Source organism: Rhinopithecus roxellana, chromosome 14 (assembly GCF_007565055.1).
Source record: "Rhinopithecus roxellana isolate Shanxi Qingling chromosome 14, ASM756505v1, whole genome shotgun sequence".
Classification (NCBI taxonomy): domain Eukaryota; kingdom Metazoa; phylum Chordata; class Mammalia; order Primates; family Cercopithecidae; genus Rhinopithecus; species Rhinopithecus roxellana.
The window spans coordinates 78,194,034-78,210,195 of record NC_044562.1 but is presented as its reverse complement, the minus strand read 5'-3'; the positions used below and the strand labels follow the sequence as shown (position 1 = coordinate 78,210,195).

At 40.3% G+C, this 16,162-nt stretch overlaps 1 protein-coding gene across 7 annotated transcripts in view; it reads left to right on the top strand.

Annotated features, from left to right (window-relative positions):
* The window catches only part of UBR3 (ubiquitin protein ligase E3 component n-recognin 3), a 282,358-nt gene that overhangs the window by 199,857 nt on the left and 66,339 nt on the right, over positions 1-16,162 (top strand). For all 7 annotated transcript variants that reach the window (XM_030916531.1, XM_030916525.1, XM_030916526.1 and 4 more), the window contains one exon: positions 158-260. In XM_030916531.1, the coding sequence (XP_030772391.1) occupies positions 158-260 (103 nt within the window). The remainder of the gene's footprint in view (positions 1-157; positions 261-16,162) is intronic.

Below are 16,162 nucleotides of genomic sequence, written 5' to 3'. Positions count from 1 at the left end.
GTAAAAAAGAGTGTGAAGTAATTGGGACTTAAACTTGGTGAATTTTAATTGTCAGGATAGGAAACATTTCCTTATGAAATAACTAGAAATTTTGTCTGAATTTTGTTCTGGAACAAATGTGTGAACTTTCTAATTACCTTTCCTTCAATTTTTTCAGATCAGCTATTTCATGTATTAGCCTTGCACATGCGCCTTTATAGCATTGACTCTGAGTATAATCCCTGGAGAAAGCTCACCCAGTTAGAAGAGATGAATCCGCAGTAAGTATAATTGAAAGACTAAAATCAATTAAAACTCTTTATGAAAAATAGGTGTTAAATATAAAAATGGAATAGAAATTTCAATGTGTGATTTTTTTCACATTTTCTTTATGAAACACAGAAATATATCATAAGAATTGAAAACAGTGTACCATTATGCTATCTGTAAAAATTGCATATAAATTTTCACCATGTGAAAAAATCTTTTTTTTTTTTTTTTAATACTTTAAGTTCTAGGGTACATGTGCACAACGTGCAGGTTTGTTACATATGTATACATGTGCTATGTTGGTGTGCTGCACCCATTAACTCGTCATTTACATTAGGTATATCTCCTAATACTATCCCTTCTCCCCCTCCGCACAATAGGACCCGGTGTGTGATGATCCGCTTCCTGTGTCCAAGTGATCTCATTGTTCAGTTCCCACCTATGAGTGAGAACATGTGGTATTTGGTTTTCTGTTCTTGCGATAGTTTGCTGAGAATGGTGGTTTCCAGCTGCATCCATGTCCCTACAAAGGACACGAACTCATCCTTTTTTATGGCTGCATGGTATTCCATGGTGTATATGTGCTACATTATCTTAATCCAGTCTGTTATTGATGGACATTTGGGTTGATTCCAGGTCTTTGGTATTGTGAATAGTGCTGCAATAAACATACGTGTGCATGTGTCTTTATAGCAGTATGACTTATAATCCTTTGGATATATCCCCAGTAATGGAATGGCTGGGTCAAATGGTATTTCTAGTTCTAGATCCTTGAGGAATCACCACACTGTTTTCCACAATGGTTGAACTAGTATACAGTCCCACCAACAGTGTAAAAGTGTTCCTGTTTCTCCAAATCCTCTCCAGCACCTGTGGTTTCCTGATTTTTTAATGATTGCCATTCTAACTGGTGTGAGATGGTATCTCATTGTGGTTTTGATTTGCATTTCTCTGATGGCGAGTGATGATGAGCATTTTTTCATGTGTCTGTTGGCTGTATGAATGTCTTCTTTTGAGAAGTGTGTTCATATCCTTTGCCCACTTTTTGATGGGGTTGTTTTTTTCTTGTAAATTTGATTGAGTTCTTTATAGGTTCTGGATATTAACCCTTTGTCAGATGAGTAGATTGCAAAAGTTTTCTCCTATTCTGTAGGTTGCCTGTTCACTCTGATGGTAGTTTCTTTTGCTGTGCAGAAGCTCTTTAGTTTAATGAGATCCCATTTGTCAATTTTGGCTTTTGTTGCCGTTGCTTTTGGTGTTTTAGACATGAAGTCCTTGCCCATGCCTATGTCCTGAATGGTATTACCTAGGTTTTCTTCTAGGGTTTTCATGGTGTTAGGTCTAACATTTAAGTGTCTAATCCATCTTGAATTAATTTTTGTATAAGGAGTAAGGAAAGGATCCAGTTTCAGCTTTCTACTTAGGGCTAGCCACTTTTCCCAGCACCATTTATTAAATAGGGAATCCTTTCCCCATTTCTTGTTTCTCTCAGGTTTGTCAAAGATCAGATGGCTGTAGATGTGTGGTATTATTTCTGAGGGCTCTGTTCTGTTCCATTGGTCTATAGCTCTGTTTTGGTACCAGTACCATGCTGTTTTGGTTACTGTAGCCTTGTAGTATAGTTTGAAGTCAGGTAGCGTGATGCCTCCAGCTTTGTTCTTTTGGCTTAGGATTGTCTTGGCAATGTGGGGTCTTTTTTGGTTCCATATGAACTTTAAAGCAGTTTTTTCCAATTCTGTGAAGAAAGTCGTTGGTAGCTTAATGGGGATGGCATTGAATCTATAAATTACCTTGGGCAGTATGGCCATTTTCACAATATTGATTCTTCCTATCCATGAGCATGGTATGTTCTTCCATTTGTTTGTGTCCTCTTTGATTTCACTGAACAGTGGTTTGTAGTTCTCCTTGAAGAGGTCCTTTACATCCCTTGTAAGTTGGATTCCTAGGTATTTTGTTCTCTTTGAAGCTATTGTGAATGGGAGTTCATTCATGATTCGGCTCTCTGTCTGTTACTGGTGTATAAGAATGCTTGTGATTTTTGCACATTGATTTTATATCCTGAGACTTTGCTGAAGTTGCTTATCAGCTTAAGGAGATTTTGGGCTGAGACGATGGGGTTTTCTTAAATATACAATCATGTCATCTGCAAACAGGGACAATCTGACTTCTTCTTTTCCTAACTGAATACCCTTTCTTTCTTTCTCTTGCCTGATTGTCCTAGCCAGAACTTCCAACACTATGTGGAATAGGAGTGGTGAGAGAGGGCATCCCTGTCTTGTGCCAGTTTTCAAAGGGAATGCTTCCAGTTTTTGCCCATTCAGTATGATATTGGCTGTGGGTTTGTCATACATAGCTCTTACTATTTTGAGATAAGTTCCATCAATACCGAATTTATTGAGCGTTTTTAGCATGAAGGGCTGTTGAATTTTGTCAAAAGCCTTTTCTGCATCTATTGAGATAATCATGTGGTTTTTGTCTTTGGTTCTGTTTATATGCTGGATTACGTTTATTGATTTGCGAATGTTGAACCAGCCTTGCACCCCAGAGATGAAGCCCACTTGATCATGGTGGATAAGCTTTTTGATGTGCTGCTGGATTCGGTTTTCCAGTATTTTATTGAGGATTTTTGCATCGATGTTCTTCAGGGATATTGGTCTAAAATTCTCGTTCTTGTTGTATCTCTGTCAGGCTTTGGTATCAGGATGATGTTGGCCTCATAAAATGAGTTAGGGAGGATTCCCTCTTTTTCTATTGATTGGAATAGTTTCAGAAGGAATGGTACCAACTCCTCCTTGTACCTCTGGTAGAATTCGGCTGTGAATCCGTCTGGTCCTGGACTTTTTTTGTTTGGTAGGCTATTAATTCTTGCTTCAATTTCAGAGCCTGCTATTGGTCTATTGAGGGATTCAACTTCTTCCTGGTTTAGTCTTGGGAGAGTGTAAGTGTCCAGGAAATTATGCATTTCTTCTAGGTTTTCTAGTTTATTTGCGTAGAGGTGTTTATAGTATTCTCTGATGGTAGTTTGTATTTCTGTGGGGTCGGTGGTGATATCCCCCATATCATTTTTTATTGCATCTATTTGATTCTTCTCTCTTTTCTACTTTATTAATCTTGCTGGCGGTCTATCAATTTTGTTGAACTTTTCAAAAAACCAGCTCCTGGATTCATTGATTTTTTTGGAAGGTTTTTTCTGTCTCTATCTCCTTCAGTTCTGCTCTGATCTTAATTATTTCTTGCCTTCTGCTCGCTTTTGAATGTGTTTGCTCTTGCTTCTCTAGTTCTTTTAATTGTGATATTAGGGTGTCAATTTCAGATCTTTCCTGCTTTCTCTTGTGGGCATTCAGTGCTATAAATTTCCCTCTACACAGTGCTTTAAATGTATCCCAGAGATTCTGGTATGATGTATCTTTGTTCTCATTGGTTTCAGAGAACATCTTTATTGCTGCCTTCATTTCGTTGTGTACCCAGTAGTCATTCAGGAGCACATTGTTCAGTTTCCATGTAGTTGAGTGGTTTTGATTCAATTTCTTAGTCCTGAGTCCTAGTTTGATTGCACTGTGGTCTGAGAGACAGTTTGTTATAATTTCTGTTCTTTTACATTTGCTGAGGAGTGCTTTACTTCCAACTATGTGGTCAATTTTGGAATAAGTGTGATGTGGTGCTGAGAAGAATGTATATTCTGTTGATTTGGGGTGCAGAGTTCTGTAGATGTCTATTAGGTCCGCTTGGTGCAGAGTTGAGTTCAATTCCTGGATATCCTTGTTAACTTTCTGTCTCGTTGATCTGTCTAATGTTGACAGTGGGGTCTTAAAGTCTCCCATTATTATTGTATGGGAGTTTAAGTCTCTTTGTAAGTCTCTAAGGACTTGCTTTATGAATCTGAGTGCTCCTGTATTGGGTGCATATATATTGAGGATAGTTAGCTCTTCTTGATGAATTGATCCCTTTACCATTATGTAATGCCCTTGTCTCTTTTGATCTTTGATGGTTTAAAGTCTGTTTTATCAGAGACTAGGATTGCAACCCCTGCTTTTTTTTGTTCTCCATTTGCTTGGTAGATCTTCCTCCATCCCTTTATTTTGAGCGTATGTGTGTCTCTGCATGTGAGATGGGTCTCCTGAATATAGCAAACTGATGGGTCTTGACTCTTTATCCAATTTGCCAGCCTGTGTCTTTTAATTGGAGCATTTAGTCCATTAACATTTAAGGTTAATATTGTTATGTGTGAACTTGATCCTGTCATTATGATATTAGCTGGTTATGTTGCTCTCTAGTTGATGCAGTTTCTTCAAGCGTCGATGGACTTTACATTTTGACATGTTTTTGCAATGACTGGTACCGGTTGTTCCTTTCCATGTTTAGTGCTTCCTTCAGGATCTCTTGTAGGGCAGGCCTGGTGGTGACAAAATCTCTAAGCATTTGCTTGTCTGTAAAGGATTTTATTTCTCCTTCACTTATGAAACTTAGTTTGCCTGGATATGAAATTCTGGGTTGAAAATTCTTTTCTTTAAGAATGTTGAATATTGGCCCCCACTCTCTTCTGGCTTGGAGAGTTTCTGCCACGAGATCTGCTGTTAGTCTGATGGGCTTCCCTTTGTGTATAATCCAAGCTTTCTCTCTGGCTGCCCTTAACATTTTTTCCTTCATTTCAACTTTGGTGATTCTGACAATTATGTGTCTTGGAGTTGCTCTTCTCTAGGAGTATCTTTGTGGTGTTCTCTGTATTTCCTGAATTTGAATGTTGGCCTGTCTTAGTAGGTTGGGGAAGTTCTCCTGGATGATATCCTGCAGAGTGTTTTCCAACTTGGTTCCATTTTCCCCCTCACTTTCAGGCACACCAATCAGACATAGGTTTGGTCTTTTCACATAATCCCATACTTCTTGCAGGCTTTGTTCATTTCTTTTTCTTCTTTTTTCTTTTGGTTTCTCTTCTCGCTTCATTTCATTCATGATCCTCAATCGCTGATACTCTTTCTTCCAGTTGATCGAGTCGGTTACTGAAGCTTGTGCATTTGTCATGTATTTCTCGTGTCATGGTTTTCATCTCTGTCATTTCATTTATGACCTTCTCTGCATTAATTAGTTTAGCTGTCAATTCTTCCACTCTTTTTTCAAGATTTTTACTTTCTTTGCGCTGGGTACGTAATTCCTCCTTTAGCTCTGAGAAGTTTGATGGACTGAAGCCTTCTTCTGTCATCTCGTCTAAGTCATTCTCTGACCAGCTTCGATCCGTTGCTGGCGATGGGCTGTGCTCCTTTGCAGGGGGAGATGCGCTCTTATTTTTTGAATTTCCAGCTTTTCTGCCCTGCTTTTTCCCCATCTTTGTGGTTTTATCTGCCTCTGGTTTTTGATGATGGTGACGTACTGATGGGGTTTTGGTATAGGTGTCCTTCCTGTTTGATAGTTTTCCTTCTAACAGTCAGGAGGCTCAGCTGTAGGTCTGTTGGAGATTGCTTGAGGTCCACTCCAGACCCTGTTTGCCTGGGTATCAGCAGCAGAGGTTGCAGAAGATAGAATATTGCTGAACAGCGAGTGTACCTGTCTGATTCTTACTTTCGAAGCTTCCTCTCAGGGGTGTACTCCACCCTGTGAGGTGTGGGGTGTCAGACTGCCCCTAGTGGGGGAAGTCTCCCAGTTAGAGTACTCAGGGGTCAGGGACCCACTTGAGCAGGCAGTCTGTCCCTTCTCAGATCTCAACCTCCGTGTTGGGAGATCCACTGCTCTCTTCAAAGCTGTCAGACAGAGTCATTTGCGTCTGCAGAGGTTCCTGCTGCTTTTGTTGTTGTTGTTGTTAACTGTGCCCTGTGCCCAGAGGTGGCATCTACAGAGTCAGGCAGGTTTCCTTGAGCTGCTGTGAGCTCCACCCAGTTTCAGCTTCCCAGTGGCTTTGTTTACCTACTTAAGCCTCAGCAATGGTGGCCGCCTCTCCCCCAGCCTCGCTGCTGCCTTGCGGTTAGATCGCAGACTGCTGTGTTAGCAATGAGGGAGGCTCCGTGGGCGTGGGACCCTCCCGGCCAGGTGTGGGATATATTCTCCTGGTGTGCCCGTTTGCTTAAAGCGCAGTATTGGAGTGGGAGTCACCCGATTTTCCAGGTGTTGTGTGTCTCAGTTCCCCTGGCTAGGAAAAGGGATTCCCTTCCCCCTTGCGCTTCCCAGGTGAGGCGATGCCTCGCCCTGCTTCAGCTCTCGCTGGTCGGGCTGCAGCAGCTGACCAGCACCGATTGTCCGGCACTCCCTAGTGAGATGACCCCAGTACCTCAGTTGAAAATGCAGAAATCACCGGTCTTCTGTGTCACTTGCGCTGGGAGTTGGAGACTGGAGCTGTTCCTATTTGGCCATCTTGCTCTGCCCCTCTGTTTGCCTCACCTAATGGTTTTAAGGACCCCTGATAATCTTGCTAAAATCCATTATTTCATTAGGTGCCGCAAAACGGTGATGTAAAAAAAAAAATCTTTCTTCTGATTAGATGGAATGTTTTTATAAAGAACTTTACCATATCAACTATTTGTTGACTCTGAAATATAGTTTAGCAGGATGAACACTTGATTCTTTTCTGATTTATAAATTTTCAAAGTAAGGAATGGATGCCCTATCAACTTCCAATAGTGACCAATAAGTTTGGTTTTTCGTGTATTTTATGATCTCGTGGATTTTTATATATTTGATGTGTTTCACTCCATTTCAGTCTTTCTTCTTTTTGATACAAATTGATCCCTTTTACTTGAGAATGTTTCCAGACTGACTTTTGTACTTTTGACATGAGCCAAGTAGTCTTTCATCATATCTTTGCATTCTGGTACAAGTTGACTCAGGTTCATTTTGTACATTTTCTGTTCTATACTTGGAATCAGCCATTGCTCCATTTAATTTGTTTTAATGGCAGATGGTATTTAGAGACCACAGTCTGGGTGCTAGAGGGTATACATAGCTAATAGCTGCTAGGTTATCATTGTTTATAGGCCATTTCAGTGGGCAGCGTTAGGAAATTTTTTTTAAAGGAAAAAAAGATCCTGAGTTCTTACTGGTATTTCTAATCAACATAAGATGGCACAGTTTTCGTTTTATTTCTTAACTTTTTGTTACTTGTATCTTTTTCTCTTACTCTATAAGTCTTGATTCCTAACAATATTAACATAATTATTTGTATAAAGTATAACCTCAATTATGTTTTTAAAATGCCAATATTACTACTAACCATAAATTATCTTTGTCATTAGAATATGTACTTCTAGGGATGTACAGTCAAAAACTATGTTTTTAAGTCACATAGAGTAACTTTTCCCATGTGATTATGCTATCAACTTGATTTATAGTTCAGCCCATTTGTTTCAGTTCTTTTTTTCCCTCAATATTTAAAGACTGCTTTTCCCCCTTGACTTATATTTTATTGTATAAAATTTATATTTTTCCAAAGTAAAAACTGTATAACAAAATAAATTCATGGACATCAATTTTTCATTCCCATCCATTTGCATTTCTTTTTATGAAGTCTCTAATCTGTTGCTTGTTTCAAAAAATCGGATCATTGGTCTTTTCCTCATTATTCTTATTTTTTGTAGAGATGGGATCTCACTTTGCTGCCCAGGCTGGTCTCAAACTCCTGGCTTCAAATGATCCTCCCATCTGGGCCTCCCAAAGTACTGAGGTTACAAGTGTGAGCCACCGTGCCTGGCCTTCCTCTTTATTATTATTTGTTGTTTTAAAGACCAGATCTCCCTGTTTTGCTCAGGCTGGACTCAAATTCCTGAGCTCAAGCAATCCTCCCACCTCAGCCTCTCCCGTGTTGCTAGGATTACAGGTGTGCACCACTGCACCCAGCTTTCTCTTTATTTTTAAGATATGTTTATGTATTATGGGTATTAACCCTTTTTGTTTTAAGTTGCAAGTACATTTCACCAGATTGTCAAATGTCTTTTTACTTCATGTATGATTTTTTTTGTCAAGCAATGTTTTTTTAATATAGTCATATTTATTAATCATTTATTCTGAATTTTAAGTCATAAACAGGCCTCCTCTACTCCCTAGGTAAAAAGCATTCATCCATGTTTTCTTCTAGTATTTCAGTGGTTTTAATTTTTATGTTTAGATTTCTATTTTTTAAAATAATTTCAACTTTTACTTTAGATTCAGAGGGTACATGTGCAGGTTTGTTACATGATTATATTGCAAGATGCTGAGGTTTGGGGTGTGATTGTTTTTATCACCCAGGTGTAGTGAGCATAGTACCCAATAGTTTTTCAACCCTTGCTCCCCTCCTTCCCTCCTCTAGTAGTCCTTAGTGCCTGTTGTTCCCATCTTTTGTCCATGAGTACCTAATGTTTAGCTATCACTTGTAAGTGAGAACATGCAGTATTTAGTTTTCTGTTCCTGCATTAATTTGCTTAGGATCATGGCCTACAGCTGCATCCATGTTGCAACAAAGGACATAATTTCATTCTCTTTATAGCTGCATAGTAGTCCAAGGTATATAGGTACCCATTTTCTTTATCCAGTCCACTGTTGTTGGGTACCTGGGTTTATTCCATGTCTTTGCTGTTGTGAATAGTGCTGTGATGTACATGCAAGTTCATGTGTCTTTTTGGTAGAACAATTTATTTTCTTTTGGACAGATACCCAGTACTGGGATGCTGGGTCATAGGATTCAAAAGTTATTTGAAAAGATTTCTGATAAATTCAGAGTTTATCATGGTGTATGGTGTAAGGAATGGACCCAGTTTCCCATATAGCTATCAAATATCCTACTGCTTTGCCTTCCCACAATAATAAGTCAAGTCAGACCTTTAAAAAGGAAAAAAAGGTGAAACTCTTTGCTTACTGATCTGGATAGATCAACAACACCCAGATACAATGTTAAGAAAATATCTAGGAACAGACTGGGGCGGAGCAAGATGGCCGAATAGGAACAGCTCCAGTCTCCAACTCCCAACGCGAGCGACACAGAAGACTGGTGATTTCTGCATTTTCAACTGAGGTACTGGGGTCATCTCACTAGGGAGTGCCGGACAATCGGTGCTGGTCAGCTGCTGCAGCCTGACCAGCGAGAGCTGAAGCAGGGCGAGGCATCGCCTCACCTGGAAGCGCAAGGGGGAAGGGGATCCGTTTTCATAGCCAGGGGAACTGAGACACACAACACCTGGAAAATCGGGTAACTCCCACCCCAATACTGCGCTGTAAGCATACAGGCACACCAGGAGAATATATCCCACACCTGGCCGGGAGGGTCCCACGCCCACGAAGCCTCCCTCACTGCTAACACAGCAGTCTGCCGCGATCTATCTGCAATGCAGCAGCGAGGCTGGGGGAGGGGCGCCCGCCATTGCTGAGGCTTAAGTAGGTAAACAAAGCCGCTGGGAAGCTCGAACTGTGTGGAGCTCACAGCAGCTCAAGGAAGCCTGCCTGTCTCTGTAGTCTCCACCTCTGGGGACAGCGCACAGCTGAAGACCAACAGGGGAAGTAGCGGGAGCCGGTGCAGACGCGAACGACTCTGTCTGACAGCTTTGGGGAGAGCCGTGGATCTCCCAACGCGGAGGTTGAGATCTGAGAACGGACAGACGGTCTGCTCAGGTGTGTCCCTGACCCCTGAGTAGCCTAGCTGGGAGAAATCCCCCACTAGGGGCAGTCTGACACCCCACACCTCACAGGGTGGAGTACACCCCTGAGAGGAAACCTCCAAAGGAAGAATCAGACAGGTACACTCGCTGTTCAGCAATATTCTATCTTCGGCAAGCTCTGCTGCTGATACCCAGGCAAACAGGGTCTGGAGTGGACCTCAAGCAATCTCCAACAGACCAACAGGCAGTCCTTCTGACTGTCAGAAGGAAAACTATCAAACAGGAAGGACACCTATACCAAAACCCCATCAGTACGTCACCACCATCAAAGACCAGAGACAGATAAAACCACAAAGATGGGGAAGAAGCAGGGCAGAAAAGCTGGAAATTCAAAAAATAAGAGCGCATCTCCCCCTGCAAAGGAGCGCAGCCCATCGCCAGCAACGGATCAAAGCTGGTCAGAGAATGACTTGGACGAGAGGAGAGAAGAAGGCTTCAGTCCATCAAACTTCTCAGAGCTAAAGGAGGAATTACGTACCCAGCGCAAAGAAACTAAAAATCTTGAAAAAAGAGTGGAAGAATTGACAGCAGGACTAATTAATGCAGAGAAGGTCATAAATGAAATGACAGAGATGAAAACCATGACACGAGAAATACGTGACAAATGCACAAGCTTCAGTAACCGACTCGATCAACTGGAAGAAAGAGTATCAGCGATTGAAGATCAAATGAATGAAATGAAGCGAGAAGAGAGACCAAAAGAAAAAAGAAGAAAAAGAAATGAACAAAGCCTGCAAGAAGTATGGGATTATGTAAAAAGACCAAATCTATGTTTGATTGGGGTGCCTGAAAGTGAGGGGGAAAATGGAACCAAGTTGGAAAACACTCTTCAGGATATCATCCAGGAGAACTTCCCCAACCTAGTAGGGCAGGCCAACATTCAAATTCAGGAAATACAGAGAACGCCACAAAGATACTCCTCCAGAAGAGCAACTCCAAGACACATAATTGCCGGATTCACCAAAGTTGAAATGAAGGAAAAAATCTTAAGGGCAGCCAGAGAGAAAGGTCGGGTTACCCACAAAGGGAAGCCCATCAGACTAACAGCAGATCTCTCGGCAGAAACTCTACAAGCCAGAAGAGAGTGGGGGCCAATATTCAACATTCTTAAAGAAAAGAATTTTCAACCCAGAATTTCATATCCAGCCAAACTAAGTTTCATAAGTGAAGGAGAAATAAAATCCTTTACAGATAAGCAAATGCTTAGAGATTTTGTCACCACCAGGCCTGCCTTACAAGAGACCCTGAAGGAAGCCCTAAACATGGAAAGGAACAACCGGTACCAGCCATCGCAAAAACATGCCAAAATGTAAAGACCATCGAGGCTAGGAAGAAACTGCATCAACTAACGAGCAAAATAACCAGTTAATATCATAATGGCAGGATCAAGTTCACACATAACAATATTAACCTTAAATGTTAATGGACTAAATGCTCCAATTAAAAGACACAGACTGGCAAACTGGATAAAGAGTCAAGACCCATCAGTCTGCTGTATTCAGGAGACCCATCTCACATGCAGAGACATACATAGGCTCAAAATAAAGGGATGGAGGAAGATCTACCAAGCAAATGGAGAACAAAAAAAAGCAGGGGTTGCAATCCTAGTCTCTGATAAAACAGACTTTAAACCATCAAAGATCAAAAGAGACAAAGAAGGCCATTACATAATGGTAAAGGGATCAATTCAACAGGAAGAGCTAACTCTCCTAAATATATATGCACCCAATACAGGAGCACCCAGATTCATAAAGCAAGTCCTTAGAGACTTACAAAGAGACTTAGACTCCCATACAATAATAATGGGAGACTTCAACACTCCGCTGTCAACATTAGACAGATCAACGAGACAGAAAGTTAACAAGGATATCCAGGAATTGAACTCATCTCTGCACCAAGCGGACCTAATAGACATCTATAGAACTCTCCACCCCAAATCAACAGAATATACATTCTTCTCAGCACCACATCGCACTTATTCCAAAATTGACCACATAATTGGAAGTAAAGCACTCCTCAGCAAATGTAAAAGAACAGAAATTATAACAAACTGTCTCTCAGACCACAGTGCAATCAAACTAGAACTCAGGACTAAGAAACTCAATCAAAACCGCTCAACTACATGGAAACTGAACAACCTGCTCCTGAATGACTACTGGGTACATAACGAAATGAAAACGGAAATAAAGATGTTCTTTGAAACCAATGAGAACAAAGATACAACATACCAGAATCTCTGGGACACATTTAAAGCAGTGTGTAGAGGGAAATTTATAGCACTAAATGCCCACAGGAGAAAGCAGGAAAGATCTAAAATTGACACTCTAACATCACAATTAAAAGAACTAGAGAGGCAAGAGCAATCACATTCAAAAGCTAGCAGAAGGCAAGAAATAACTAAGATCAGAGCCGAACTGAAGGAGATAGAGACACAAAAAACCCTCCAAAAAATCAATGAATCCAGGAGTTGGTTTTTTGAAAAGATCAACAAAATTGACAGACCGCTAGCAAGGCTAATAAAGAAGAAAAGAGAGAGGAATCAAATAGATGCAATAAAAAATGATAAAGGGGATATCACCACTGACCCCACAGAAATACAAACTACCATCAGAGAATACTATAAACACCTCTACGCAAATCAACTAGAAAATCTAGAAGAAATGGATAATTTCCTGGACACTTACACTCTCCCAAGGCTAAACCAGGAAGAAGTTGAATCCCTGAATAGACCAATAGCAGGCTCTGAAATTGAGGCAACAATTAATAGCCTACCCACCAAAAAAAGTCCAGGACCAGATGGATTCACAGTTGAATTCTACCAGAGGTACAAGGAGGAGCTGGTACCATTCCTTCTGAAACTATTCCAATCAATAGAAAAAGAGGGAATCCTCCCTAACTCATTTTAGGAGGCCAACATCATCCTGATACCAAAGCCTGGCAGAGACACAACAAAAAAAGAGAATTTTAGACCAATATCCCTGATGAACATTGATCCAAAAATTCTCAATAAAATACTGGCAAACCGGATTCAGCAGCACATCAAAAAGCTTATCCACCATGATCAAGTGGGCTTCATCCCTGGGATGCAAGGCTGGTTCAACATTCGCAAATCAATAAACGTAATCCAGCATATAAACAGAACCAAAGACAAGAACCACATGATTGTCTCAATAGATGCAGAAAAGGCTTTTGACAAAATTCAACAGCCCTTCATGCTAAAAACGCTCAATAAATTCGGTATTGATGGAACGTACCTCAAAATAATAAGAGCTATTTATGACAAACCCACAGCTAATATCATACTGAATGGGCAAAAACTGGAAAAATTCCCTTTGAAAACTGGCACAAGACAGGGATGCCCTCTCTCACCACTCCTATTCAACATAGTGTTGGAAGTTCTGGCTAGGACAATCAGGCAAGAGAAAGAAATCAAGGGTATCCAGTTAGGAAAAGAAGAAGTCAAATTGTCCCTGTTTGCAGATGACATGATTGTATATTTAGAAAACCCCATCGTCTCAGCCCAAAATCTCCTTAAGCTGATAAGCAACTTCAGCAAAGTCTCAGGATACAAAATTAATGTGCAAAAATCACAAGCATTCTTATACACCAGTAACAGACAAGCAGAGAGCCAAATCAGGAATGAACTTCCATTCACAATTGCTTCAAAGAGAATAAAATACCTAGGAATCCAGCTTACAAGCGATGTAAAGGACCTCTTCAAGGAGAACTACAAACCACTGCTCAGTGAAATCAAAGAGGACACAAACAAATGGAAGAACATACCATGCTCATGGATAGGAAGAATCAATATCGTGAAAATGGCCATACTCCCCAAGGTTATTTATAGATTCAATGCCATCCCCATCAAGCTACCAATGAGTTTCTTCACAGAATTGGAAAAAACTGCTTTAAAGTTCATATGGAACCAAAAAAGAGCCCGCATTGCCAAGACAATCCTAAGTCAAAAGTACAAAGCTGGAGGCGTCACGCTACCTGACTTCAAACTATACTACAAGGCTACAGTAACCAAAACAGCATGGTACTGGTACCAAAATAGAGATATAGACCAATGGAACAGAACAGAGTCCTCAGAAATAATACCGCACATCTACAGCCATCTGATCTTTGACAAACCTGAGAGAAACAAGAAATGGGGAAAGGATTCCCTATTTAATAAATGGTGCTGGGAAAATTGGCTAGCCATAAGTAGAAAGCTGAAACTGGATCCTTTCCTTACCCCTTATACGAAGATTAATTCAAGATGGATTAGAGACTTAAATGTTAGACCTAATACCATAAAAACCCTAGAAGAAAATCTAGGTAGTACCATTCAGGACATAGGCATGGGCAAGGACTTCATGTCTAAAACACCAAAAGCAACGGCAGCAAAAGCAAAAATTGACAAATGGGATCTAATTAAACTAAAGAGCTTCTGCACAGCAAAAGAAACTACCATCAGAGTGAACAGGCAACCTACAGAATGGGAGAAAATTTTTGCAACCTACTCATCTGACAAAGGCCTAATATCCAGAATCTACAAAGAACTCAAACAAATATACGAGAAAAAAACAAACAACCCCATCAAAAAGTGGGGAAAGGATATGAACAGACATTTCTCAAAAGAAGATATTCATACAGCCAACAGACACATGAAAAAATGCTCATCGTCACTCGCCATCAGAGAAATGCAAATCAAAACCACAATGAGATACCATCTCACACCAGTTAGAATGGCAATCATTAAGAAGTCAGGAAACAACAGGTGTTGGAGAGGATGTGGAGAAATAGGAACACTTTTACACTGTTGGTGGGATTGTAAACTAGTTCAACCATTATGGAAAACAGTATGGCAATTCCTCAAGGATCTAGAACTAGATGTACCATATGACCCAGCCATCCCACTACTGGGTATATACCCAAAGGATTATAAATTATTCTACTACAAAGACACATGTACACGTATGTTTATTGCGGCACTATTCACAATAGCAAAGACTTGGAATCAACCCAAATGTCCATCTGTGACAGACTGGATTAAGAAAATGTGGCACATATACACCATGGAATACTATGCAGCCATAAAAAAGGATGAGTTTGCGTCCTTTGTAGGGACATGGATGCAGCTGGAAACCATCATTCTTAGCAAACTATCACAAGAACAGAAAACCAAACACCGCATGTTCTCACTCATAGGTGGGAACTAAACAATGAGATCACTTGGACTCGGGAAGGGGAACATCACACACTGGGGCCTATCATGGGGAGGGGGGAGGGGGGAGGAGGGAGGGATTGCATTGGGGAGTTATACATGATATAAATGATGAATTGATGGGTGCTGACGAGTTGATGGGTGCAGCACACCAACATGGCATAAGTATACATATGTAACAAACCTGCATGTTATGCACATGTACCCTAGAACTTAAAGTATAATTAAAAAAAAAAAAAAAAAAAAAAGAAAATATCTAGGAACAGAAAATAATGTACTTTATGCTATCATTTGTGTAAGAAAGGACAGGGTGAAAAAATAAATGTGTATGTGCTTGTTTTTTTTTTTTTTTTTTTTTTTTTCAGTTTTCAGCAGTATTTTTTTATTTTTCTTTTATAAAATTTATTTTTCAAATTAGTTAGAGTATTTTACATCATATATTCTCAGAAACATTATTTTTGTAATGTAAGATTTTTTTTTTTTTTTTTTTTTTTTTTTTTTTTTTTTTTTATTATACTTTAAGTTCTAGGGTACATGTGCATAACGTGCAGGTTTGTTACATATGTATACTTATGCCATGTTGGTGTGCTGCACCCATCAACTCGTCAGCACCCATCAATTCATCATTTATATCATGTATAACTCCCCAATGCAATCCCTCCCTCCTCCCCCCTCCCCCCTCCCCATGATAGACCCCAGTGTGTGATGTTCCCCTTCCCGAGTCCAAGTGATCTCATTGTTCAGTTCCCACCTATGAGTGAGAACATGCGGTGTTTGGTTTTCTCTTCTTGTGATAGTTTGCTAAGAATGATGGTTTCCAGCTGCATCCATGTCCCTACAAAGGACGCAAACTCATCCTTTTTTATGGCTGCATAGTATTCCATGGTGTATATGTGCCACATTTTCTTAATCCAGTCTGTCACAGATGGACATTTGGGTTGATTCCAAGTCTTTGCTATTGTGAATAGTGCCGCAATAAACATACGTGTACATGTGTCTTTGTAGTAGACTAATTTATAATCCTTTGGGTATATACCCAGTAGTGGGATGGCTGGGTCATATGGTACATCTAGTTCTAGATCCTTGAGGAATT